Source organism: Setaria viridis, chromosome 4 (genome assembly GCF_005286985.2).
Source record: "Setaria viridis chromosome 4, Setaria_viridis_v4.0, whole genome shotgun sequence".
Lineage (NCBI taxonomy): Eukaryota > Viridiplantae > Streptophyta > Magnoliopsida > Poales > Poaceae > Setaria > Setaria viridis.
The window spans coordinates 36,993,502-37,018,810 of record NC_048266.2 but is presented as its reverse complement, the minus strand read 5'-3'; the positions used below and the strand labels follow the sequence as shown (position 1 = coordinate 37,018,810).

At 47.9% G+C, this 25,309-nt stretch overlaps 1 protein-coding gene and 1 long non-coding RNA gene across 3 annotated transcripts; one reads left to right on the top strand and one right to left on the bottom strand.

Moving 5' to 3' along the window:
• The first annotated feature begins 1,065 nt into the window (after window positions 1–1,065).
• On the top strand, window positions 1,066–4,017 carry LOC117852775 (uncharacterized). Its single transcript, XR_011898089.1, has 3 exons — window positions 1,066–1,567; window positions 1,676–1,759; window positions 1,841–4,017. It is a non-coding gene; the product is annotated as an uncharacterized lncRNA (long non-coding RNA).
• A 113-nt stretch (window positions 4,018–4,130) lies between these two features.
• Window positions 4,131–8,614, bottom strand: LOC117852774 (IAA-amino acid hydrolase ILR1-like 6). 2 transcript variants are annotated; one of them, XM_072293309.1, is made up of 4 exons: window positions 7,881–8,614; window positions 6,439–6,564; window positions 4,963–5,390; window positions 4,131–4,646 (listed from the first exon to the last, which is right to left on the bottom strand). In XM_072293309.1, exons 1-4 carry the CDS (start codon window positions 8,388–8,390, stop codon window positions 4,409–4,411), a joined length of 1,302 nt encoding a protein of 433 aa, XP_072149410.1. In that variant the 5' UTR covers window positions 8,391–8,614; the 3' UTR covers window positions 4,131–4,408. The 2 variants fall into 2 exon arrangements, with proteins under 2 accessions (XP_072149410.1, XP_034590909.1); XM_034735018.2 differs by having other exon boundaries at window positions 4,306–5,390; window positions 7,881–8,611.
• Between the last annotated feature and the right edge of the window lie 16,695 nt (window positions 8,615–25,309).

Below are 25,309 nucleotides of genomic sequence, written 5' to 3'. Positions count from 1 at the left end.
CGGGGCCCAGCATTGGCGGCGGGGCCGGCGGAGGCAGTGGGGGCAGCCGGAGGAGGCACGACCGGTGGAGGTAGTAGGGGCGCTCGGAGGAGGCATGTGGCGGAGAGGGCGAGGTGGCGCCGGTCGGATCCCGGACTGGCGGCTGCCCGTGAGGTGGTGGCGGCGGGCCGGGCGGAGGAGGCGGGGCCGGCGGAGGCGGCGCGGCATGCTGGCAGAGGGGGCGGGGGCGGGCAGCGGAGGCACGACCGGCGGAGGCAGCGGGGTAGGCAGAAGAGGTAGGTGGCGGGGAGGAGAGAGAGGAGAGGAGAGAGGGGGGCATCAGGGGGAAAATGGGATTAGGAGCACTTTTAGCACCCATTAGCACTCTTTGGGTGTGCTAAAGAAAATGGGAATGCTAAACTTTAGCACACCCCTTTTAGCACTCCTGTTTGGGAGCCCAAATGCTAAAATATGCTTAAAAAATAGGGTGCTAAAGTTTAGCACCCCTTTCTAACACCCCCTTATGCAAGTGCAAGGATGCTGTTAGGGAAACTCCCCGTTATCGCCAGAGTGCCCAGACTCGACGCCTGCCCGGCCATTAATTTTTGGTTGGCCATGATTGCTCCGCTTGTTTGGATGGACGCCAATTGTAGGCGTGCCCTCGCGTAGTGTCTTTTTTGCCTGTGTGAGGTGGCCATGAGCGTAAACCAAATGTACCCACTATGACCATGCCAAGACGATGACAACAACATAGCCTTCCAAAATTGCAACTACTTATCTTTCTAAACTGACATCTCCATACCATGCCGACTATAAGAAAATTGGAATATTTGTGAGAGACAAATATGCAAACGTATGATATATTTTTAATTATATTAACGTGATTTTCCATGTGTTACAGCATTCTTTAAATTATTGGATTTTTTGTAAATGATTTTATATAGGATTATAAAACCTAGACCACAATGTACATGTACAAGAAATATAAAAGAACTCTAATGGGCCGCGCCTCCTCGCCGTGCTGGGCCCTGTAAGTAACTGATGGGCTATCGCACGTCTTACCTAGGGGGTGATTGGTTTGCTGCATCACCCTCCGTCCAAGGTCCCCGCATGCGATCTCGGACTGATTGGTTAGCTGGGCTAGGTGCTGGGCCTAGCCCGCTGCGTGCAAAAGTGGTCGTGGAGCCTGGCTCCCGGTGCGGCCAGAGCCTTCGTTTTCCGGAGCCAGGCTCGCGCGATGCATGGCAGACAGAGAAAGCGGCTGGACGTGCTTAGCGAAGCATGCAACCAATCAATTTCCTCTGGTTCGCCTGGCTGCATTGAAACGCGAACCAAACAAAAAGCTAGCGCACCTCGGGAGCCTGGCCAACGGGGGCCTGCATGACCGGTGCGTGCGACCGGAAGGAAACCAATCAGACCCTAGATGTGTAGAGTCTCCTTCCAGCTCTTCTCCGATTTCTATTTCTACCCTCCCTGTCCAATCCTCCAGTTCCCAACCCTAACATCCCCGACGCAAGTCAATCGCGTCGCAGCCATGGCCGCGCGCGCTCTTCGATCCAAGCTATCTGAGCGGATCTTCACCCATGTGGTCAATTCTACATCTTTGTTTTCATACACAAATTTTCTCGCCTGCTCATACGAAAGGTCGGGGCTTGATGTACATGTACTTGTCCTCTTTTTTTCTTCTTGTTTTCAGATGGAGGACGCCCGGATCATGCCGCATCGTCTCGTGAAGGGGCTTCCACCGCTGGCACCGCAAGTGACTAAGATTGCCCCGTTGGTATGGATAATTTCGCTTGATCTACGGTGTCGGGTGTTATGCCTTTGTTGGCGGCTGATTTGAGGTTTGCTCTCTTTTCAGGGGAGGGATTCTGCTATCAGTTCTGCTAACCCAATCAAGAACATGATGTTTCAGTCTTTCACATCGAAGGTATCCTTTTCTCCCCCTTGTTCATCTGCAATCGTCGTGTTGTGCGCGCGCTTCTTATAGGTCATTGCTAGCAATCTCTGGTTCTGTTACCTCTCTTGCTATCTCATTGGTTACTGTCTCAGGCTCAATAGAAAGGAGTACTTTGATTTTGAATCTGAACATGACTTTCAATTGTGACTGCCTCAACAAGAGGAGCATCTGGATTATGAGCTTCACTCTTATTGATAACTGGCTGCGGTGTTGATGTCGAGCCCACCTTCTGTGCTTTTGCCTTCCTTTCCCACAAAGTCCTCAAATCAATCAGCTTCTTATTCTTCATTTTGCAATTTGCAAAGCTTTGTGATCTACACTTAAAGATATAAGCACTAATTAACAAAATAGTATATCAATTGTGCTATAAAATTTCTAATTGCAAAGCTCTGCTGCTCACCTCTGTCCTCTAGTTCACTGGTTGTGAGGTTGTTGACCCTGCAGCAGCTCGCCTAGCTCTACTTGATGCGCCTCAGCGCCTGGCCCCTTGCGGCCTCCACCTTGCGCAGCGCCGTAGCTGCACCCCCGGCCTCATGCAGCGGCTGGTGTGGGAGGGCACAAGCCGCGGCCCCCTGCCGGCGCTTGCGGCCGGCTCTCCTGTTGTGTCTTCGGCCTCTGCCCTCCGTCCCCGCCACTCCGGCCACCTGCCGATCCACGATTTAAGATTTTCAGTGCTTTGGATTTTGGGGAGCAGGAGGAGGGAGAATGCCGAACGGGGCAGAGAGGAATCAAGCGAGAGAACGGAAGGTGATGCTGTCCGTGGCATGGTGGGAGCAGGCTGGCGGGTCTATTGCCTGTTGTGGGTCGTGATTTGTGGGCCGAAGCTGGCCTGGTGGGAGGAGGACTTCGTGTGTTGGGTTAGATCGTCCTTTTGGGCTAAGTTTGAACTCAGGAATGAAAACTGTGGTTCAATATCGTATGCATATATGCATTGCTTGATGTATATACTTGTTTTCCTGAAAAAAAGTTGGGTATTCCCAGGAATACCCAGGAATCCAGCTGCCTCCGCCCCTGCTCCTTACTAGACATCTTGAATAATATTTTACCTCAGTTGTAGGACATTTATCTTCACTTAAGTAATTACACAATGGTTTTTAATTATGTGTGGATGTCACTCAAACTCCTTGGTAGCTTGATTGAAGCTTCTGTTTTACAGGTACCAGAGAGCTTCACCTTTGGTTTACTACCTAAAGCCAAGAGTGTACTGCACAATGAGGCTGGCTATAGCCTCTGCTCATCCTTCAAGATATTACTCATTGTTTGTTCACCTTTGTGCAAACAAAGTTCACTTGTGTTGCTTCATTTGGATTTTTTTATGCTGCCTGCTAATATTGCTATGTGATCTTATTATGCAAGCCTTTGCTTTGTTGCTTCAAACTTTGCCATGAGGTCACTCTGTAACAAAATATCTAGATCAAACTTTTGACCAATCCAACATGCTATACACATCAATTGACACTGTTATTTCATTGTCCTGGGATGAGTCCTATATTAAGATCTGCAATTTTATCACGTACATTTGATTTAACTTTGAGGACATTTGTTTGAATTTCAGGCAAAGTCTGGTCCCAGCTTGATTCATGGAAGAAGAAACTTCAGCTCACCTCCTGGCACTAAAAACATTCCCAAGGTATACATCATTCTAGTCACATTTCCCTCTGCACCAGTATTCAGCTTTGCAATACTTTGGCTATTTTATATATTGTTTGACCTGATAACTAGTGCTCGATAGGAAGGATTGATTGGTACAAATGTCACAACTGCAATACTATTGGCCTATTGCTACAGGCCGTTCCTTGCCCTCTTGCACTCTTTTTTTTTTAATAACATGAACCAAGTTCCTAGATAATAATAGTTATGTTATGTGTATGATGGCATAACTAGCACCATATCACTCACCTTCCATGCATGGTAAATGTTTCTGTAGCAGCATTGAACCCTATTTACCTATTTATATGATATTTTAGCATGGCGGCTAGCACCCAAATAGGAAGAACAGAAATTTGTCAGAAGATTTGTAACACCACTGTTACAAACAATTCTTTACATCTTGCGAAGTTGTTGTATTGTAAGCCTATGTTTGAAGTCGTATGAAGTGACATGTTGTATTGGTATAGATGCAGAATTGAGGGCCGGATTCCTAGAAATTACTAGTAGCAGTTTCATGCCAGGCATAAGCTCTTACATGATGTGATGATTATAGAAGCTTCAATACCCATTTGTTTTGTCAATGAGAAGGAAGAGTCTGACATCCCCAACTGGGGCAAAAACACGTACGTACAGCCTACTACGCCACCAGCAGAACGCAACATTCTCCAGGTTCTTTACACGCGCCAACCGCCCGTTCGCCGCCATGGTTCCTTGGCTCACGCACACGAAACGCGGTAAAACCCCAAACCCACCGGCACCACGAGCCCGACGGCCGCGCGGATCATCATCAGCCGATCGATCACCACGAGCCCGACGGCCTCAAAAACTAAACCAATCCGAGCCCGCGTTCCAACACCACACCACGCGCAAAGGAACCACCACTACCCAAGGCGCCCGAGCGATCGGCCTCAGCTTCCACCGTGCCCTCGCCGTCCGCCGGCGCGCTCGTCCTCGCCGTGCCCGGTCACAGCTCCTGTTCTCTGGCCAGGTCGTCGGCGGACGGGGAGCCCATGAGGGAGCCGTGCTCGGCGAGGAACCTCTCGGCGATGGCGGCGTGCACGGCGGCGCCGGTGGGTAGCACGTCCTCGTCGATCATGAAGTACGGGGAGTGGCCGGTGTGCACGGACCCCAGCGTCTCGTTCCGCACCCCGATGTAGTAGAACCCGGCGGGGACTGCCTGGGAGTAGAAGGAGAAGTCCTCGGCGCCCATCATCGCCGGCACGTCGCGGTAGGACCCGGGGCCCAGGAGCTCCGCCGCCACGCGCCGCACGTGCCCGTACATGCGCGCGTCGTTCACCGTCGGCGGGTAGAAGCTCTCGTCCTCGAAGAAGTCCACGGACGCCAAGCACCCGTGCACCCGCGGCTGCGCCGCGATCACCTCCTCGATCCGCCGCCGGAGATGGTAGAAGCTCGCGTTCGAGAAGGCCCGGAACGTGCCGCCCAGCACCACGCCGCCGTCGCCGGTCCCGTTCACGACGGCCACCGACACCACCTGCGAGTCCAGGGGGTCCGCCTCGCGGGAGACGAGGTTCTGGAGGCTGATGATGGTGGACGAGGCAGCCAGGATGGGGTCGGCGGCGGATCGCCGGTGTTCGTTCATGTCGGCGCGTATGACGGCCTTGAAGAAGCCGCAGCCAGCGAGGAGGGCCCCCGTCCTGGACCCGATGACGGACGTCGGGTGCTGGTGCGAGACGTGCACGGCGAAGATGGCCTCCACGCCCTCCAGCGCGCCGTCCTCGATCATCCGCTTCGCGCCGCACCCGGACTCCTCGGCCGGCTGGAACAGAAGCTTCACCGTGCCCTGCACGTACCAAAAATGCCAGAGGTTTCATCAGCAGTAAAGATTGGATGCTCTGGTTACCGTACGGCTTCGTCACCGTACATGACATAGTGGTTGGTGTAGGGACAAGTTTGCTGGAGATGGCGACACATTTTTCACGTCGTCATCTCAAAGGGGGCCATGATGTCTTGTACAGTTGTACACTTACTCCTGTAGTCGTATAAATTTGTAGAGGTACAGAAACTGGCAGCTTATTACTGTGTCACATACTGGCATGAAAAAGCAGAATGGTAGATGCCGTTTTGTGTCAATCGCCAAGGAAGAACATTTAACATCTCCAACAATAGATCCTTGCAGGATAGCAATAATGCCATGTCAATGCTAGCAAAACCCTAAAATTGCGGCAGAAAGAAGTGCCAAGAACACTAATCAGGAAGCATCTGATCCTTGAAAACCAGTGAACCCAAAAGAAAAAACAAGGAGTGCCGTACCAAGTACCATCACCACGTTGCATATAAGAGTGCAGAGGAATAACTTTTCCTTGATGCACGTTAGTACAATACAGAGCCAGTGACACTGCACCTATCCTCAAGCAACGGGCCAGAGACGCACGTGCTGAAAAGAATTAGTGCTTTTCTTAAAGAACAAGAATTATTGCTTAAGAGTACTAGCATATGACTCCTTGACGCTGACATTAGCATGATGCCACGACAGCACCAGCCGATCATCACCCGCATATAAAAGTGGTAGCACATCATTTCCGCACTTTGACACCCGTCTTATACCATGGTTTTGAGCAGAAGCTTTTTCCCAGAGCGAATCTAGCGACCTAAACTCGGATCACGTTTTAAGTTAAAGAAAAGAAAGTTCAGGTGACAGTTTTTTTCTTTCTTTCTGAATTCAAAAATGTCCAGATGACATCAGTAAGGCGGCTGAGACATATCCCATCCCTTGCACGGCAAGAGATCGAGGTTCACTCTGAAAGAGATGTTACACTTACACTTACAGCAGCTAAGTGAAAGGATTTTCAGTTTTTGACAGTTACAGAGGGTAGTGGCGGCGTGCGTACCTTGAGGTGGTGCTCGCGGGCCTTGAGGATCCTGGCGGCGCCGAGGAGCATGGCCACATGCGCGTCGTGGCCGCACGCGTGCATCTTCCCGGGGTTCCTGCTCTTGTGCTCCCACTCCACGGCCTCCTGAAACAACACACGGGGGAGGGGAAGAAACAGGGCGCAGGCACCTCGTCAGTCACGAGTGCCGTGCCAAAACCTGGAACAAAAGAACGGCAGCTGGCCGTGTCATCTTTTCAGAAAAAGTGGCATTTGGCACGTAACCATCGCCGTGCCGATCGCCGAGCACGCATGAGCGGACAAACGGCCAATGGCGCGAGCGCGACCGTGAGAAAAGGGCTCGCTGTTGAGGTGTTTTCGGTCGTCAAAACCTAAAACTGCCCGTTCTGGACAATCAGGCGGATCGGCTTTCCGCGACCAAGAGCCCAACCTGCCTGTTCGGCTGTCCAGCGACGGATGCCATTTCGGGCAAGAGACGAGAAAGCTTTGCCCTGGTTTTCCCAAAGGACACACGGGTTCCCATGATCCCATCCATCCCGCGATGTGCTTGCGATCGAGAGCGGATTCGGCAGGATGGCACCGCGATCCTCTCGGTGTTCGGTGACCACAGCTAGGCGTCAGGACTGACGAAGTCCACAGCCTGGCCTGTGCAGTTGTGCACTTGTGCTCTCTCGCTCTCACTCTCCGTCTCTCTCTCTGCTGTGATTTTTCAGTGATAGCATTTCAGAAACTTTTGTTGCAAGGACCACTGGTCCAGCAGTCACCAACAACAAGTGGCCCGGCCTGGGCTGGCCACAAGGATGACAGGCAGGCAGAGGCCCTCACTCACAAGGAGGCGCGCGGCATTGCTCGTAAAGGAGGATCACATTTTTCACAAGAAAGGAAACATGTGACATCCTTGCCCTTGCGCTCCTACTCCAGGTAGCCTACGAGCGCGACCACCCAAAGGACCAACCATTGTTGCACGGAGGAACAAAGCCTCTGCGAGGTTTTTTTTAAAAAAAATTAGTGGTCTTTCTTTTTTTATGAACCAAATGATAGTTCAGAGAGCATTAGCTGCTGACAGTGCTGGACTATTTGCATAGTTAATTAATTGGTGCACCATCTCAATTCTCATCCATTAAGCAAGTGGCTACACTCTGTTCTCTCTGGATAGTTCTCAACTCAACGAAGGGGCGCGTGCGTTATAGCGACGCATGAACTGAATTGTGCAGAAATTTTGTTGGAATCATTTGAATTTGAAAAAAGAAAAAAAACTTCCCGCACTTCGAACAAAGTTATGCGTATGTTGTCTTTTGTTGATACCCCTTGAACTTGAAAAAGAATTTAACTTGAAGAAGGAGAAAGTGAGAAACTTTGAAAAGTTCAGTTGATCGATGGGCAGTATGGTTAATTTGGCACATGTGCGCAGCGTATGAAGCGATATGAACACGTCGATGTACCTGGATGGGCAGCGCGTCCATGTCGGCCCGGAGCGCGACGACGGGTGGCCGCCCCGTGCCGAGCGTGGCGACGACGCCGGTGCGCGCGAGCGGGTGGCGGAATCCGACGCCCATGGCAGCCAGCTCGTCGCGGACCAGGCGGCTGGTCTCCACCTCCTCGTACGCCAGCTCGGGCCGCTCGTGGATCCGGCGCCGCACCCGGCGCAGCCACTCCGCCAGCTCGGGCCGCCCCGCCATCGCCGCGACCTCCTCCTTCCACCCCAGGTAGTACGCCGACCTCCCCCGCGGCCGCGTCCCGCTCGTGTTCGCGCCGCCGCCGCCGCCCAGCTGCTTCCCGCCGCCCACCTTCGCCGCCGCCGCCGCGCCGAGGATCATGTCCTCGTCCAGGAACGTCGCCGCCGAGCAGCCGGCGGCCGGCGCGAGGATCGCCGCCGGCAGCGTGACGACGACGAGCAGCAGGAGAACCGCGCGCCGTGCGTGGCCGCGACGGCGGCGCTCCACGACGGCCATGGCGGCGTTCTTTACGCCTGAGCTGAGCTGAGCGGCTGGCTGCTGATCGAGCTCGCGTGCGGGCAGTGAGCAGGCTTGGGCTACAGGCCTACAGCAGCGTGGTGCTACGCCGCAGGGGCAAAATGGAGGGAGGCGGAGGAATGGCGGGGATTAAATTAAGGGAAGCAGCTAGGGGAGGAGAGGCAGATTTTCTTTTTCTTTCTTCTCCTTGTTTCCCTTTCTGCCCCTTTTCAATTCGGCTCGTGCCCGTAGCATTGTAAAACCGGCACTCGCCCCACTCGAGCATTATTCAGCGCGGGGGCCGGGCCCACCCTGACAGTGACGCATCAGTGGCCATGGCTGGCCTCAGCAGGAGGATTAGTACTAGGACTAGGTGTAGCTTTAGTTCCAGATTTTTTTTTCTTAAAATTTTCTTCAGGATTAGTGTAGTTTTTTTTTGAGGGCATGGATTAGTGTAGTTGATCAGTGGCCTGCTGTACTGGCTGCGCCTGTGACGGATCCGCGTCGCATCTGGCGTAGCGTCTGGTGTTGCGACCGGCGTCAGCATCCACAGTGGCGCGCGCTAGCATTTTGCAATGCCCTTACCATATTACAAATCCTACTTCCTCCCTTCTAAATTGTAGATTGTTTTGGTTTTTCTAGATGCATAATTTTTGATATGCGCTTAAATATAATGTATATATAGATACATAATAATAAATATTTATATATTTAGAAAAAATAAAATGACTTTTGAACGGAGGGAGTTAAAAAAAAATACGGCAACCTTTTTGGTGGTCGTATTTTGTAACGGCGTTGCGCTTGCACCGAACGGACAGGGTTTGGGATAAGTCTGGGGGTCCTGATCAACCGTGACCAAGGCACGAATCCTAAAAATTACAAGAAAAAATTAATGGCGATACGAAAGGATGGTGCTGCTACATGTGGACGGTTTCGAGTGGACGCTCCTCGGGCTTAAATTTTGATGCGATGGGCGGTAACTGTCGTGTGGGATCGCGTGTCGCCGGGATTATTCCGGCAGACAGCGACCTCACGCCGATGGGCCGGTCCGCCGGTGTGTGGGTCCGTGTGTGGTGTCGCGCAGCTCAGGCGAACAACCAACGGTTGCAGAGCACGATTTTTCAGCACTGCGGTGGAGTACAGCGGGCTATAGCACTGCTATAGTGAGCTATAACAGACCTATCGTGCTATAGTAAGCTGATTGAGCATAGTTCTACCCTAAATCTCATATCCCGCTATTTTATTTTGTATATTGGTGCAGTGGAGGGTGCAGAGTGGTGACCACAATACGTGACGATTGTTGCGAGCATGCAGTATCCTGTATGAGCCACCGGTGGTGTTGTTTGGAATAGTCAGACGAGTTCGTGTCTGCTTGTATAGATTTAGCAATAAGTGATACTTGCTTTTTCTTCTTCCACTTTTATGTTTCTTATCATGTATAGAAAGTTATACGTACTGGCTTAGTGGCTACTGGGTATCTAAAGTGGGTGAAGGGGGCTACTCTTTTATGAGTTAGGATTTTGGTGTGGCCAATCTGAGTTAAGTCCGAGATAGTAAAAACCACGTATATATCAGGCTTTTGCTACCCGTCCTTTCTAAGATGACCAAGCAACTTGATATTCATTTTTTTAATCTTTAGTCCACAACTAGTGTTTGAATTTATAGATTCTACTATTATGCAAATATGATATTATTGGATTCATATTTGAAGCCCCTTCCATACTATCTCAATTTCATGATCACGCATGAGCAATTGAGCATTGTAAGTACATGCGGTCAAAGTGCGGTGTTGGAGAGTACATTTTAAAAATTGGGGGATATTATCATTAGACCATCTCTCAGACTCTAACACGTATACACCGTGGTAAAGAGAAGAGGCGATCGATGCAAACCTTGGGACTTGAGGCTATAGGATTTCCTGCGTTTTTCTAGTCATTATTTATGTGGGAGAACTAATTAAGTCCATTTCTACTGAGAGTATCTCGCTTTCGAAAGCTCAGAGTCAAATAATTCTTATGGCGTTGCATGTTTTTCACATTAGTTGCACCTCCAACCAATCGTGCCCCTTTTGCCATTTAATTAGGATCACATTGTGCTCTGACACTAAGCTTCATGGCGCACAGTATGGACCATTATTATGACCTCAAACCACTCCGATGTGATGCAGGACCATCCAAATCTAATCAGGATCCACACGTGCAAGAAGGAGGCTTCATCCAACATGCCTGACATAACAACATAGTAATATAGTACTTCCTCCATCCCAAATTGTAAGTCATTCTAAGAATCTTGGAGAGTCAAAGTATTTCAAATTTGACCAAATTTATTTTATCATCTAAAGTCAAATTTAGCCTAGCTTATTTTATCATCCAAAGTCAAATCGTTCCGATCCATAACCAAATGAGTAGTCGTACACTAGCATACTATAAACTGCTCTTAGAATACCAAACGAGTAGTTGTACATTAGCATAATTTACTAATTTTATGTGTTACTTGCTCTTTTCTATAAACTTGATTAACTTTAGCTTAGGTGAAACTAAAATGTATTGTATTTTAGGACGGATGGAGTAACCTCCGTGTATACGTATACATGGCGCGTTCTGAAAAAAACAAATAGTAGCTGGTAGCAGTGGCACGCCTGCGTCCACGCAGCCACGCAGGGACTGAACCGTGGCCGGAGCCGGAGCCATATGTGCGGCTGCACCTTTAGCTCGTGGTGGAAATGAGCAGCCACCCGTTATCTCTTCTCCCCCCCGCTCGCGTCCTTATCCTGCAATAATTTCCCAACGGAGATGACACGGTTCCGGCCTCATTTACCGGGACCAGCAGGCCGTCCTGGCCACTGCCCCCGGCGATGCAACGTCGCGATCAGACGTCTCCGTTTCGATCGATTTGCTCGCTGCGCCAAAAGGTTGGCAGACGCCCCTCGCGGCTCTGCTCTGCTCGCTGCGGTAAGAAAGCCCGTGTGGCATGTTACGGGTGTGTTTGATACTAGGTTAAAGTTTAGTTTTTTATCAGAATGTTCGATGCTAATTAGGAGGACTAAACATAAATTAATTATAAAACTAATTGCAGAAGTCCTGGGCTAATTCGCGAGATGAATCTATTAAGCCTAATTAATCTAGTATTAGCAAATGGTTACCGTAGCACCACATTGTCAAATTATGAATTAATTAGGCTTAATAAATTTATCTCGCGAATTAGCCTCCATCCGTGCAATTAGTTTTATAATTAGTCTATATTTAATACTTCTAATTAGTATCAAATATTCGATGTGATAGGGACTAAAGTTTAGCTTCTAGGAAATAAACACCCCCTACCAGAGGTGAGTGCCAGCACTGTCAGGCCATCAGGTAATGAAGTAGCCACCGGTTATCTTCACTGGATAAGCTTTAGCACATGTGACTAACCTTGGAGATTATATCGACCTGTTGGCGTTTGAAGAAGAAGAAAAAAGGAAGCAAGTCTTGATATAGATGAGCGGTTAGCTGAGATGAAAAGCAAGGAAGATCACGGGCCACTCCAAGCATCATGTGCTTTTCGTTCATGGCGGCGTGACACGCGGCCACAAAGCAGCAGAGAGCAAGTATCTCAGCCGGCTTCCTGTTTCCACATGCTGAATTGCTGATTGGCACACGATATTTGCAAACAATATCGTCGCCTTTTGGCGCCTCCCCCTGATGCTGCTGCTGTCTGGTTGGTTTCGGGCCGTTTCTTTCCTTGTGCCGCCCGGCATTCTGCAGCCTGGGGGTGGCAATACTGTTCGGTGATCACGTTGGTTGGCAGCATTTGTCCTTCTCATGTCAAAGACTGCATTTCCTTTCCTTTGGAGAAGAAAGTGCAGCCAACTGCTCGTAAAAGAGAGTAGGTTTCCATGCTTAAAACTTAAAAGCGAGGAAATAATAGCCAAATGCGCAGCGGCGGCACGTAACTGCGCAGCTTTTGGAGAACCGTGCAGGGCTGTCCGATCCCGGAGCCCGCGCACGCCGGCCACGAGGTAAACGTGCCGATCTCTGACGCGGACAGCGCGCCGGTGAGTGTTGACTGTACTGATCGAACAAGTGACGGCTCCGTCGGTGGCACACCGTAACCATGGTGGCAGTGGTAGTGGTCTGGTGTGTTGCGCCTGGACCATGCTGCTCTGCTTCGGCCACGCGACGGCGCGTGGCGCGTCGCCCTGCCGGCCCTGCCACGGCAGTCACGTACGTGTGCGTACGGTTCGTTTCACCACTACTGCGGCACGTGACAGTGGGCAGGTTTCGACTGTTTGGTAGGCAGCCAAGCCATGGCATCCGATCCTCTTCCTCCTCCTTCCTTGCCCAGCGTCGTCGGTTCCCGGGAGCTTGACTCGTCGGCAGTCAACTCCCGACGACGCGCCGTGCCCGGCCGCAGCGGACGTTTGATTCTCTGGTTGGAGCGACGCGGCACGTGCCGAGGCATCTTCAAGAAGCAAAGGGAAGCAAAAGGCGACCACGGGATGGAGCCAGCCGTCGACGGAAAGGACGACGGCGCCGGCGTTTCCGCCACAAGGATCACGCGGAGAAATGGAAGAAAATGAAAAGGAAATCCGTCCGCCGCTTAATTAGCTTCCTTGCCCGCTGATTGCGGCGACAGGTCGGCGTGCTCCGGTGCCCGGCCGGCCACTATTGATCCGTCCGTAATCGAGCTTAACCACGGTAGCTCGTACCCATCCGCTGTTCCTGTTTCACACGAGGAACGCATCTTCTGCTAGAGCTAGGGAAAAGAAGAGTGCTGCATAAGCTAGGATAGCCTTAGTGAACATAGCACTAGGAAATCACGACCTTGCATTGCGTTGTTGCTGTTGCACAGAGAGTGACCAGAAGCAGAGCCGCCGCGCGCCCGCCACCCCCCCCCCCCCCCCCCCCCTCCTCTCTCTACACATTCTGGTTTCTGCAGACGAGACGACGCAACAGTGTCCTCGCTTTTCTGCATCTCCAGACGCTGCCTGGTCCGTTCCGGGGCCGTTTCTTCCGATGCCGGGGGACGCTTCCACTCTGGTGGCGTGTTCATGGTTCCCGGGCTGGCACGTTGTCTGGCAGCACTAGCGTTTTCCCGGCGACGGTGATGACAGCAACAGCAAGTGGCGGTGGATGGCAGAATCGTGCGAGCCTGTCCGTCCGTCCGGGTCTGCCTGGGGTCCTCGGTGTCCCACGCACGAGCAAAATGTGGCGAGACTCGGAGGTGACGCGACCGGCCTGATCCTGAAGGATCCTCAGCGGGCAGTGGATGCTGCTGACATGCTGTCATGCTGGACGGTGCCGCTGGAGGACCCATGAGGACACCCAGCGTCGCGTAGGCGAGGCAGCGGGCCAAACTGCTCAAGCGCTCAATTCAGAGCTTCAGGCCGCCGCTAGCTGCTCCGGCCGGCGGCCGCGATGCCCTGCCCCGCGACACCGAGGCATACGGTCGCCGCGCCTGCCGTCGACCACCGCCGGCGTACGGCGTCGGGAACCAAAGTCTATAGCTGTACTGTACGGACGGACGGACGGGCGTCGTCATGCTTTTCATGAATGCCATGCCAATGCCAGCGTCTCTTTCCCCTGCTGAATGTTTGAGCTGGCACCGCCAGATCCGCGATTCGGTCGGAACGGAATAATCGACGGCAGCGAGTGCTGCACTCCTGCCGACCCGGCCGGCGACGTGCCGCTGCATATACGCGGATGCGAGACGCCCGACCGAGCCGCATCGATCATGTGTACTGTGCAATGTACTAGTACGATGATTCTTGGCCGGATTGAGTTGGACACGTGCGGGAAGCATCTTGTCCTCGGACGGGAAGAACGCCGCAGTGTGCTGGAGTTCTATTCATCGTGCGGCCACATGGGAAAGAGCAGAGGTATCCGTCAACCCGCCGCTCGATTGCAGTGCGAGACGGCCAGGGGTTGGGTTGGTGCTCCGGCCGGAGTCCGGACGGCTGCCATCGAGAGTGTAGTAGGTAGTACGGCAGCTCGGCGGTGCATATCCTCGTCCGCTCGTGCACGTGCCAGTCTTCAATCACAAAACCCAATGGCACAAGGGATTGCATTGCTGCGAGCCTGCCAAGGAGAGAGACATCACATAAACCTGAATCCTATGTGACTCTTCTACTTAACAACAGTATTTTTCATTTTGGAGGTAAAACGAATTTATATTTCAGAAAAGGAAACCCTCTGAACTCTGAAAACAGCTTGTTTTTCTATACCAAGCGGTTTTGCGGTTTTGACTCACCTGGTGCCGCTCCAACTCTCCTACATGGTGCCATTTCAGTCGCGATTATTCGGGTGTATTTCTTATGTGTTCATGGCTCTTGACGGTATCCTTACATAAAATTATTGGTGCACCAACATTTGCCTGGTTCGAATTTGTTGCATGTACATCTTTGCTATAATTATAAATTAATTTTATGAATATAAATACTTATTTACCATCTACGCAAGTCTTAGAAAATGCCGAATGAACCCCTCAGGTCGCATCCTGGACCAACTCACGCCAGATGACCTCAATCACTCTCAAGTATCTCATTATCGTTGGGTAGACACTCCAAATCAGAGGATCCTATATGGCTTCCATTAGGGGCCTGTTCGCTTAAGTTACTTGGGCGGCTGCAGCTGTTGCTGTTCCGCCCAGCCGTTCGGCTGCGGCCCAACAGCAACAGCCCACCACGGCAGCCGAACAGCTGCACTTATTCCCGTCTAACTGCGCCCCGCCGCCCCGCACTCCTCCCGACCTGCCGCCCAGTCCGCCTCTGGCCGGCCCCTCCCCCGCCGCCGGCCAGATCCGCCCCCGCCGGACTCCGCCCCTCCCCCGCCGCCGGCCAGATCCGCCCCCGTCGGACTCCGCCCCACCGTCGCCGCCCCTCCTCTCCACCCCGCCGTCGGCGCCCCACCGTCGCCGCCCCTCCTCTCCGCCCTGCCGTCGGCGCCCCACCGTCGCCGCCCCTCCTCTCCGCCCCGCCGTCGGCGCCCCTCCTCTCCGCCCCACCGTCGCCGCCCCTCCTCTCCGCCCCGCCATCGGCACCCCACCTAGAGCCACCCCTCCCCCGCCGCCGGCCAGCCCCGCCCCCGCCGGCCTCCGCCCCGCCGTCGCCGCCGCCCCGCCCCCGCCGGCCTCCGCCCCGCCGTCCGCGCCCCACCCAGCTCCGTCCCTCCCCTGGCGTCGGCCAGCCACGCCCCCGCCGACCTCCACCCCGCCGATCCATCCCGCCATCGCCGGCCCTCCCAGCTTTGCCAATACTCTCCATTCTCGATCTGCATTTGTATGCTGCTAGATTTTGTGCCTCTCAACAGAGAACCTGGGGGTAAGATCTCTTTTGCCTTACATTAGGCAGTGACCTCTTATATCATGCGTAATTGAGTCAATTTTGCTAGATTAGGCAGTAAGATCTCGTGTGCCTTCAATTTTGTTAGCTACACTACTACTGTGAAGTGTGAAGGCTTCCCATTATTCTGCTCTGTATTGTAACTGCATCTTGTGTATGTTGGACAGAGTTTATGAATGCCCCTAATTCACTTGAATATGTGAAGGAAATGAAATCACTTTTATGCTCTAAGGTCAAGAAGTTTCTTAGCATTTATGCTATGGGGCGGAGCGTTGCAGTTATAATTGAATCTAATTACTAGTTGCTAGTGCCTAGTTGTACCGATTCCTTCAGTTCAACTGTGATCAGTTTATCCGGTGGGAACAGAATTCATAGTTGGACAGCGAAGATAGAATTCATAGTTTGTTGTGAACACGCTTTCGATATCATATACAATGTTTTTTTTAGCGCCCGGTGCCCTTTCGCTCAAAGAAGCGTGATTCAATGCTGCGCTATTTCCGACAAGAAGGAAAAGATGATCCCACCTCCTGCTTCTGTGATGTCTTAACCTCTTTCTTAGGGAAGTAATGAAGATGGCATCGAATAAGCTCCAGGAGCATATTGTTGTAATGGTAACTCATGGTAATGGTTGTTCATCATCTACAGAAATGTAATGTTCCATGACAGTCCTTCTGCCTGCCCTGGTCAGAGATAGCCTAGCTACCCTTGTACGCATCACCGACGTTGTTAGGAAATCCTTGGTAATCCTTGTCTGGTGCTAGATATCTGCTTTCCTAGTTTAGCCAGTAGCTATTTTGTTAGTTAGCAATTGTGTGGCTGTGTGCATTGGGCTGATTGAAGCCCTGATTACTTTCCTTGTAATAGTCTATAAACAAAAGGCATAAAGGCCAAGGAAGAGGGCCAAGTTAGCAAGCACCAATTCAGTGTGTACCCATGTGTGCGTGTGTGTCCCTGTGCTTTCGCCAGGGGACTCGCTGGCGACCTGGGAGTCGTTACTCCGGCGTGTTTCCCACAGACGTTTCGGACTAGACCGATCTATCATTTGCTTAATTTATTATCCTTCTATTTATATCCATTTGGTAGTATTGTAATATAATTTCTATTTAGCAAACACAAAATATATAAGAATTATTGACTCCCTGTATTCAGAACAAACATAAGGTATGCTCAGCCTTAGGTGCGTTCATGTCAATTATGCTACAATAGGCAGTAAGACGCCAGGCAAACAATCCATTGCACCAATTTTACTTACTGCTCATTTTTAGAAAAGTGCACAAGTGTTCCAAATCTGAAACTCAAGTGACCACCTCTGAACTTGCATACTACTGGTGTGCTTTTTTCAGCTGCACTGACCAGTACCTCTAATTGAAAGGGTTGCATTGTTGGCTACCTCTGCCTGCTTGTTGCATTGCCTACTTGCTCTGCCTTGCCCTCGGAAATCAACTGATGCTCATCTATCTGACTGAACTGGACGGTGCACGTGCACTGCTGCTACTCTACAATGCCACAAATGTGGCCATCACCACCACGGGCTTCCTATTTTGCATCTGCACTGCTGCTGCTTTCATCTTGTTAGTGGCTAGTTTTAGTGATATAAACCACTGAATCCACTCAGTAACATTCAGTGGGTGGGAATTGTGAAGTGCCTGCAAAAATTAGGTGACAGTAAATATTCTTCTTCTTTTTTTTTGCTCATCTGCTCATTACTATTTACCGCCTGCATTAAAATATGACAATGTTTAGCCTGGCTTTTAAATTTTTCTCACTTTATATAGTCTTTTTACAGTAGTAAATACGACTCTAGCTAAGGAGAGCATTCCTTGTGTGCCAAAAGAAGAAACTTCCACAGGCGGCAGCACTGGCAAACTCCTTTACATCGTCATGGTCTCCACATGAAGCTCCTCAGTACCTGCTTCGTACAACTCCTGCCAGACGTAAGCACAACGAGGCAAGCATCAGTTCCATCTTATTTGTTCCCTTTGTGATACATGTTGATTCGTATCTTGCATGTTGTCATTGCTACTGCGTGTGTGGCATACAAACCTTGTACTTAGGAAGGCATATAATTCAAAGTAGCACCTTGTACTTAGGAAGGCATATAATTCAAAGTAGCACACAGATGGATGCAGGTCGTGCCAACTGGGATGATAACACTACAAAAATATTCCTAGACCTCTGCATTGATGAGAAGAACAAGCTCAACTACAACAAAATGGGCCTAACCAAGGTAGGTTGGCACAACCTGTATACAAATTTCAAACAACAGACGGGCAGGAAATATTCCTGCAAACAACTTCAGAACAAATTTAATGCCTTTAAGAGGCAATACAAGGATTAGAGGAAACTGAAGGACAAGAGTGGTACCGGGTGGAACAACAGTACCCGCACCATTGATTGCGATGATGAATGGTGGGCAGCCCGAATTGAGGTATATCCATTTCGTCCTAATAATTACGGCTTTCTATCATTTACCTTCGGCTTTGACCTCGGATTGCCCTCATGCTTACATATTTCCTATTTATGACTTCTAGGAGAACGAGGCAAACAAACATTTTCGCGGCAAGGCGTTTCCATTCTATGATGAGTTAACCACTCTTTTCGGGACAACGGACACTGAAGGCGGTCCAATGTTGTGTGTTGGTGGAATTGGAGATAGAACACCAAGCTGTGGAAGTGAAGACACCCCTGACCCAATGGCGGATGAAAATGTTGACTGGTTGGAGGACACTGTTGGACGGTCTAGTGTGGGTCGTGTGTCGCAAAGGTCAGGAAAGGAGCATGTTGTTGATAGCCCACCACCCAAGAGAACTAAGAGCATGGAGTACTATGTCGAGCGTATATCTGAGAGCATGATTCAAAGGACTATGAATGAAAGAAATCTAATCAGCCGTGAGGAAGAGGAGGTTACGGAAATGCTGCACCTTGTAGAACAAGATGGTGTACCGAATGGGTCTGAGTTGTACTTCATAGCTACTGAGCTGTTTAGATCGCCAGCCCGACGTGCATCTTATAGGAGCATTACTGCTTCAGAGAACCGGATTGCATGGCTCTGATGGACTTGGGATAATGTCAGGAGGAAGTAATACCAGTCCATGATTACAATGTATTTGCATCTACCTAGGAATGTGTGTCTTTGTACTGTGACTATGGCATGGTGTGGCTCCCTGTTTGTAATGTGAATTATGTTGTGTTAGACCTTGATTATTCATGCTACTAATCCATATAAATTTGTGTCGTTCCACTTGAGTATGATGCTGCTACTGTTGTTTTTAACATTTTGGAAATTATTGTTTACAACCTTACAGCTTGAAGGTCTTCATGATGAATGAGGTGGCTATCAACAAGTGAAGGTCAAATGGATTGTAAAGGTATGCAATGAAATCATATTTCCATATTTAAGTACTTAGGATTTTTGAAAGAAAAGAAAAGGGGCACAACATTTTAAAAGATGGGTACTGAATATGCTATTCTTCTGTTTTAGAGATTCTTAGACAAGAAAAGATGGCATGCTTTTTATATGTCATCTTGAAACTAGCATATCTAGGCTTAACAAAGAATCAGATTTGTTCCAGATTGCTGATTAAAGAAGCTGGGACCATTGATCACTATTATGGTCCGAAAATGAAAGGAAAGTCAAGCTCCGAAAATTCGAGCAACACCAGCACCTCACCAGCAAGGTTGAACGATGAGTGGTCTACATGGTGGGACATGGGTGCAACCATTGGTGTGTTAGCTGCGTATGCATCGTCTACCTCAAGTGCATGTGGCGTGCAAGATGGTCCGTTGCACTTGCAGGAGTTGACTGGGCGTCAATGGGTTGCTATTAACCTTGCTGACAGTAAGAAGTGCTACAAAAATTTCCGTCTCCATCCATCTGCATTCCAGTTGTTGCATTCAATCTTAGTGTCCAACCATGGGCTAAAATCCACATGACAATGTGATTCAGTTGAGGCATTAGGGATGTTCCTATGGGCATGTGGCACAAGACAATGCCAGAGACAAATGTCGGATAGATTCCATAGGTCATTGGACACCGTGAGTCGGAAGTTCGGTGAAGTGTTAGATGCCGTGGTCTCTTTTGCACGTACTATTATTAGGCCAATGGATCCACTGTTCAGGTATGTGCATCCTAAGCTGCATCAATTCTCACCATATTTTGATGGGTGCATAGGAGCTATATATGGAACCCACATTCCGGTGTCAGTCCCTGAGCACGCACATGATGATTTTATCAATAGAAAGGGGTTCACCAGCCAGAATGTCTTAGCCGTTTGTGACATGGGCATGAGGTTCACATTTGTCGCTACGGGGAAGAAGGGTGCTGTGCATGACACTGCTGTTTTGAGAGAGGCTTTAAACCAAGCTGAGCATTTTCCTCACCCACCCCAAGGTGATATTATGTTGTTTGTAAGTTTTATACTATGCAACATATGGGAGTGCCAATCTAAATTGCTATTTGTATAACAATGTTGATATGTAGGAAAGTACTATTTGGTGGATTATGGTTACCCACTGCGTGAGGGTTATATGGCGCCATATCGCAAGGGCAGGTACCATTTATCGGAGTTTAATGCCAAAGGTCCTGAGAATTTGAATGAAATTTTTAACTACCATTATTCGTGCCTTCGGAATGTTGTGGAACGATCTTTTGGAGTGCTAAAGAATAAGTGGCAGATTCTAAGAGGTATACCATTATATAATATGGAGAAGCAATCAAAGATTATTGTTGCATGCTTTGCGCTACACAATTTTGCATTGGACAACAACGAACCGGGAATGGTTGGTGCTGACATGTTTGCTCATGGGACCTACCTTAGTAGGACAAGTGATGAAAATGATCCTGCATCAGATTGGTTTGCCGCTACTGCCAATGATGATATTAGTAAAGTTCGTGATTGGATTGCAGCAGGACTTTATGGGTTGACATGACGGAGATATTTTCTCAATTTGCTAATTTGTTGTTATGAATATAACCTATCAATTTCTTTCTAATTTGTTGTTGTTGTGACTTGAGAAAGCACTGATCAACTATTGTAGGGCTGAAATGTTCTAATTGTATGCCCTGTGTACTCTTGAGTTCAATATGCATGTCATTTATTTTGTGCTAGACTAGACTATTATCAGGGTGCTCAGGTCCTGGAAACTAAAATGAGGTGTTTGAGAGTTATGGATAGCGCTTCTGGTGATTTGGTTCATATCACTGTCTGCAGATGTTTGGTTATGCTTGTATCATATATTTAGTCAATATCTTGGGCCTATTTCTCTGTTTGTCTGCTTGCCTACGTTACTTTTAAAGACAATCAAGGAGCTGAGACGGCAATGCTTGTCACGGTATTTCTTTTCTCTGAAGGAGCTGAAAAAAATGTGTCTTTTAGATGAATTAATGATTCACTGGTCACATTATCATGAAATATGGTATGCATTTGTGATCTTATTTTAATAGGTTAGTCATCTGAATATTATCAATGTGGTTCTGTACTGTACTCTGTTGCAATTATATTCTGAAGCCCCAATCAAAAAATATTTGTACTTGCTCTTTCAATGATTGTTTAAAGTGACCTTTGTTTGCTCATTGAATTTTGCCTTTTATATAATCTAGTTCCAACTGAGTTTACAACATTGTTTGTTTTCAAAACTCGACTTGATCGCTGGGTACAAAAATAGCTGCCTGCAGCCGCTGCTGCCTAGCTCATACGCCACTGCCTAGCTGATGCGCTGCTGTAGCAGCTGCATGGCCGGCTGATCAGCTGTGCTGCTTAACAGCAACAGCCAGCTCAACCGAACGGCCCCTAGGTGTTTAAGGGTTGTACCTTTAAAATCCACTAGGCCCATCTATCTTAAATATTGCAGCACACCAATCTCTCACCAAACCCCTCACCATGAACATCCTTTAAAACTTTGTTACACTTGTTTCAACAATCTGCAAACTCTATGACAACATTTCAGATATCCTTATTCAACATTTTATGTGAGATTAAGGTGCATCACAATGCTTCTCCCCTCCTATCGCAATGCGAACTTCAACATTTTCTTACAACTCATTCAATAATCATCGAACCCTAATCAACATTTTTTGAATGGTTTGATTCAACATTTTACGAAAATCACACACACACACACACACACACATAGACACACGCTAGAATGGATTGTCAGGGATAGATACCCATTACCCGCAAGGAAGGAAGAAGTTAGACTCCTAGTACCTTGTAATCCTATTACGACTCCTACCTTGCCCGCCCCCTGAAATATATAAAGGAGGGCAGAGGTACCTAGATCAACAGGACCATAACCAACACCAAACAACACCCAAGTACAAGGCGCAATATACAACACCTCAAACAGGACGTAGGGTATTACGCTACTTGGGCTGCCCGAACCTGTATAAATCCGTATCTTGTGTCCTCACTTTTCCCATCAAGCTCTAGGTCCAATGATCTCCCACCAACCAATCCACTACCTGAGGATACCCCTCGGTAGGTTGCCAAAAAAATTTCATAAGAGAAAAATTTGCCGAAGTTATATAAGGTTCTCACTTTAAATCCTACCAGGCCCATTTATCTTAACCATTGCAGCCCACCAACCTCCCATCATGGATGCCTTTCAATATTTTCTTGCACTTGATTCAACAATATGCGAACTTTATGTCAACATTTTAGGTTAGCTAATTCAACATTTCATAGAGGATCAGGAGTGCAGCACAATGCTTCTCACCTCACCTAGGTCCCCCCACCTTGATACATATTTCAATATTATGTTACAATTGACTCAACAATATTTTCTTACACTTGATTCGGCAATCAGTGAACCCTACCTCAATATTTTGACTCATGGATTTAATGTTTTACAAAGATTTAAATGGTAGTTATGGTTGGCTTGCTCCACCACCTTATCTTAACCATCCATATACTATAGCACGGAGTTCAAACATTGAAAATTTCATAAGGAAAAATCTACAAAAGTTATATGGGATTTGGATTCCCACTTCAAACTTGCCCTTGGGCTGAGCCCCTCAAGGTCAAGGGCCAAATAGGCCCATTGTATCAGCCTACCAAAGCCCAAATATCTTGTGGCGGACTTGAGTCCCCCTACATCTCAGCCCTACATCCTGCTACATACTAACCTACCGCCATCCTCCAACTCTGTAGCCACACCTTCTCACCCTACCCTCGCCGAGATAGCTCAAGAAGGAGCCTTGGGGTAGAAATTCGTACCCTCAAAGCATTAGTAGCAGGTATGATGCGGAAGGACATACCTCATTCAATTGCTAGAACCCTAATTGGCACATCAAGCTTCCTGCTACTCCCGTGCTTTTTGTGGTTCCAATGAGATACCCATACCTACCTACTTCCCCCCACCCCTTTCTGTGGATCAGTAAAGCACCTGCTCAAACTCACTGCTTGCCATCTTTATTCATTGTGTTTTGTCTAATATTAAATAGAAATCATCGAAGTAGTAGTACTACTATTTAGGATATTGTTTTATATAGACTCACCGAATGGATTTTACACACTTTGGTAGATCTCTTGATTCTTGATGCAATTAAGGATATCGATAAATGGTCACATGGCAATCACAAGGCTTGACTATATGGTGGTCTTGTGTTACAGTTAACCTAATAACTACTAGCTTTTATGGTTTGTAGTTTTGTATTTTATCGTTTGTTTATATGCGCTAGGCATAGTCGAGTCAGCTTCTCAATTTTTTTTTTGCATGTTGATACATCAACTTGTTGTGGACGGTGGAGCTTTCAATTATATATTAAAATGTTTTGACTATATAGATCTTTTAATTATATATCCGAGCATAGTCATATACGAGAGCTTTCAATGCATTAATAATATATATTTCATATCATTAAATTGCTTTGTCTTGGGGCTCTATCTTGTAGGGTAATGTCTTGTAGTTGTTTTTTTTTGACAATTCAGGCACTAAAAGATGGGAATCGATGCTCCAGTACCTCAAATCTTAAGCAGCATTGTGACATGAGGATATATAAAAAATGCTATAACCCTACAAGACAATCTTCGTCAGCTATAACTTGTTGGATTTCAGACCTTGATAAGCTTACCTAATCACTTTATGGTAATATAGCAATAACTCATTTGTTGGTTTCCCGACACTCTACACGACTAATTTTAGAGCGTGAGATGCAAGGCAGTGGAGTAATCGTGTCCAAGCTATCATCATCAATAATGTCAAGTCTTGATAAGCCCCTGATCCCCTGTTAAAGAAGACGACTGTAGTTGCTGGCAGCCATGACACGAGAACTTAAATGAAAAATTTAACAACTTAGATTTCATAGTCGTCGTTGGGTCATGAGGAGACAACGCCTCTGAGTGTACTCATCACCTTCGATGGACATACAATGGCGGTCACATTATTTACATATGGATGTACCAAGATTCTAGCTTTTCTTTTTTGTTGCTAATAAATAAAAATCATTCTAATGCTTTATATTGAAAATAAAATAATAATTTAAGTAAGGTTTTTACTATTCTATACTTTATCATCTGTCATGAAAATAGTGATTCATAAATTGCATAGAATCCCAAAAATGAACATGTCGAGAGAATAAGGTATTTTTTGTATGCGGAGGAAGTGTGGTGGACTATAGCCCAACTCTTCTACTTTTGTTTTAACCCAATATGTCATTCATTTTTTCAATTATTTTATTTGTGAAGAATGGGTGCTTATAACACAAAGACGATCCTACCATGAGAGAAGCGGAGATGTCATGCACTTCAAATGTGGAACATTGATTCTAGCAAAACAGACTTGGATTGTTATACCAAGATAACAATGTGCTTATATGACTAAATATCACACTTGTAGTCTATGTTAATCGTTACATGCAACAATTGCTATATGTCAATGCGGGTCTATGTTTCAAATAAATATCCTTTGTCTAGAAGCATATTTAAAAGTTTTAAACTTTAGACAATTTTCTACACTAAGAACTAACTCTTAGCGTAGTGCATATGAATAGGTACGAATCCATCCACAATGATTCAAAATCATGTTGCCTATAATTTACACACATATGATCATTTTTAGTGAATAATTTGTAGGATGTGATATACTTTCGGGTATGTGAATTTGATATGCATGTTCTACTTTGAGTATGCGGGCATCATCTTAAAAAACAAATTTGACTTGATATTATCTTGCAATATTGTACAATAAATGGCTATATATTTATATGATCTTCAATAAAATTGTAGAAATTTTTACAGGATAAAGATGTGAGATTGCACTAGTCCGCTAAGCAGACTGCAAGGACTTTTCACGAGAGAATGACAAGGCACGAGTTGGTGATCATCGCCGGACTAAAGTTAATCTGATCACAATAACAACTAGTATCTGAACTGAATTCAAGATCACAAAGAATGATAGATCAGAGATGACATAACCTGACATGACAGGTCACTTTGGGATTGCACTTCTGAGGTGTGCAATCTAATATTCAGAATATTTGCATTTTTTAGAGTCCCAGGGAAACATTCCCCAGCTTATATGCATTGCATTTAGGACAAACGTCAAAGCACAAAATCAGTTCTCAGCGCACTCAACTCATCAGACATAATCCAGCATAACAGCT

What these genes read in the sequence shown, in the direction of transcription:
- LOC117852774 (XM_034735018.2), bottom strand. Translation starts at nt 8,390, where the DNA reads ATGGCCGTCGTGGAGCGCCGCCGTCGCGGCCACGCACGGCGCGCGGTT. An exon ending in TGGACGCGCTGCCCATCCAG is followed by an intron (nt 6,565 to 7,880) that starts GTACATCGACGT and finishes GTGTTGTTTCAG; the next exon opens with GAGGCCGTGGAGTGGGAGCA. An exon ending in CCCGCGAGCACCACCTCAAG is followed by an intron (nt 5,391 to 6,438) that starts GTACGCACGCCG and finishes TGGTACGTGCAG; the next exon opens with GGCACGGTGAAGCTTCTGTT.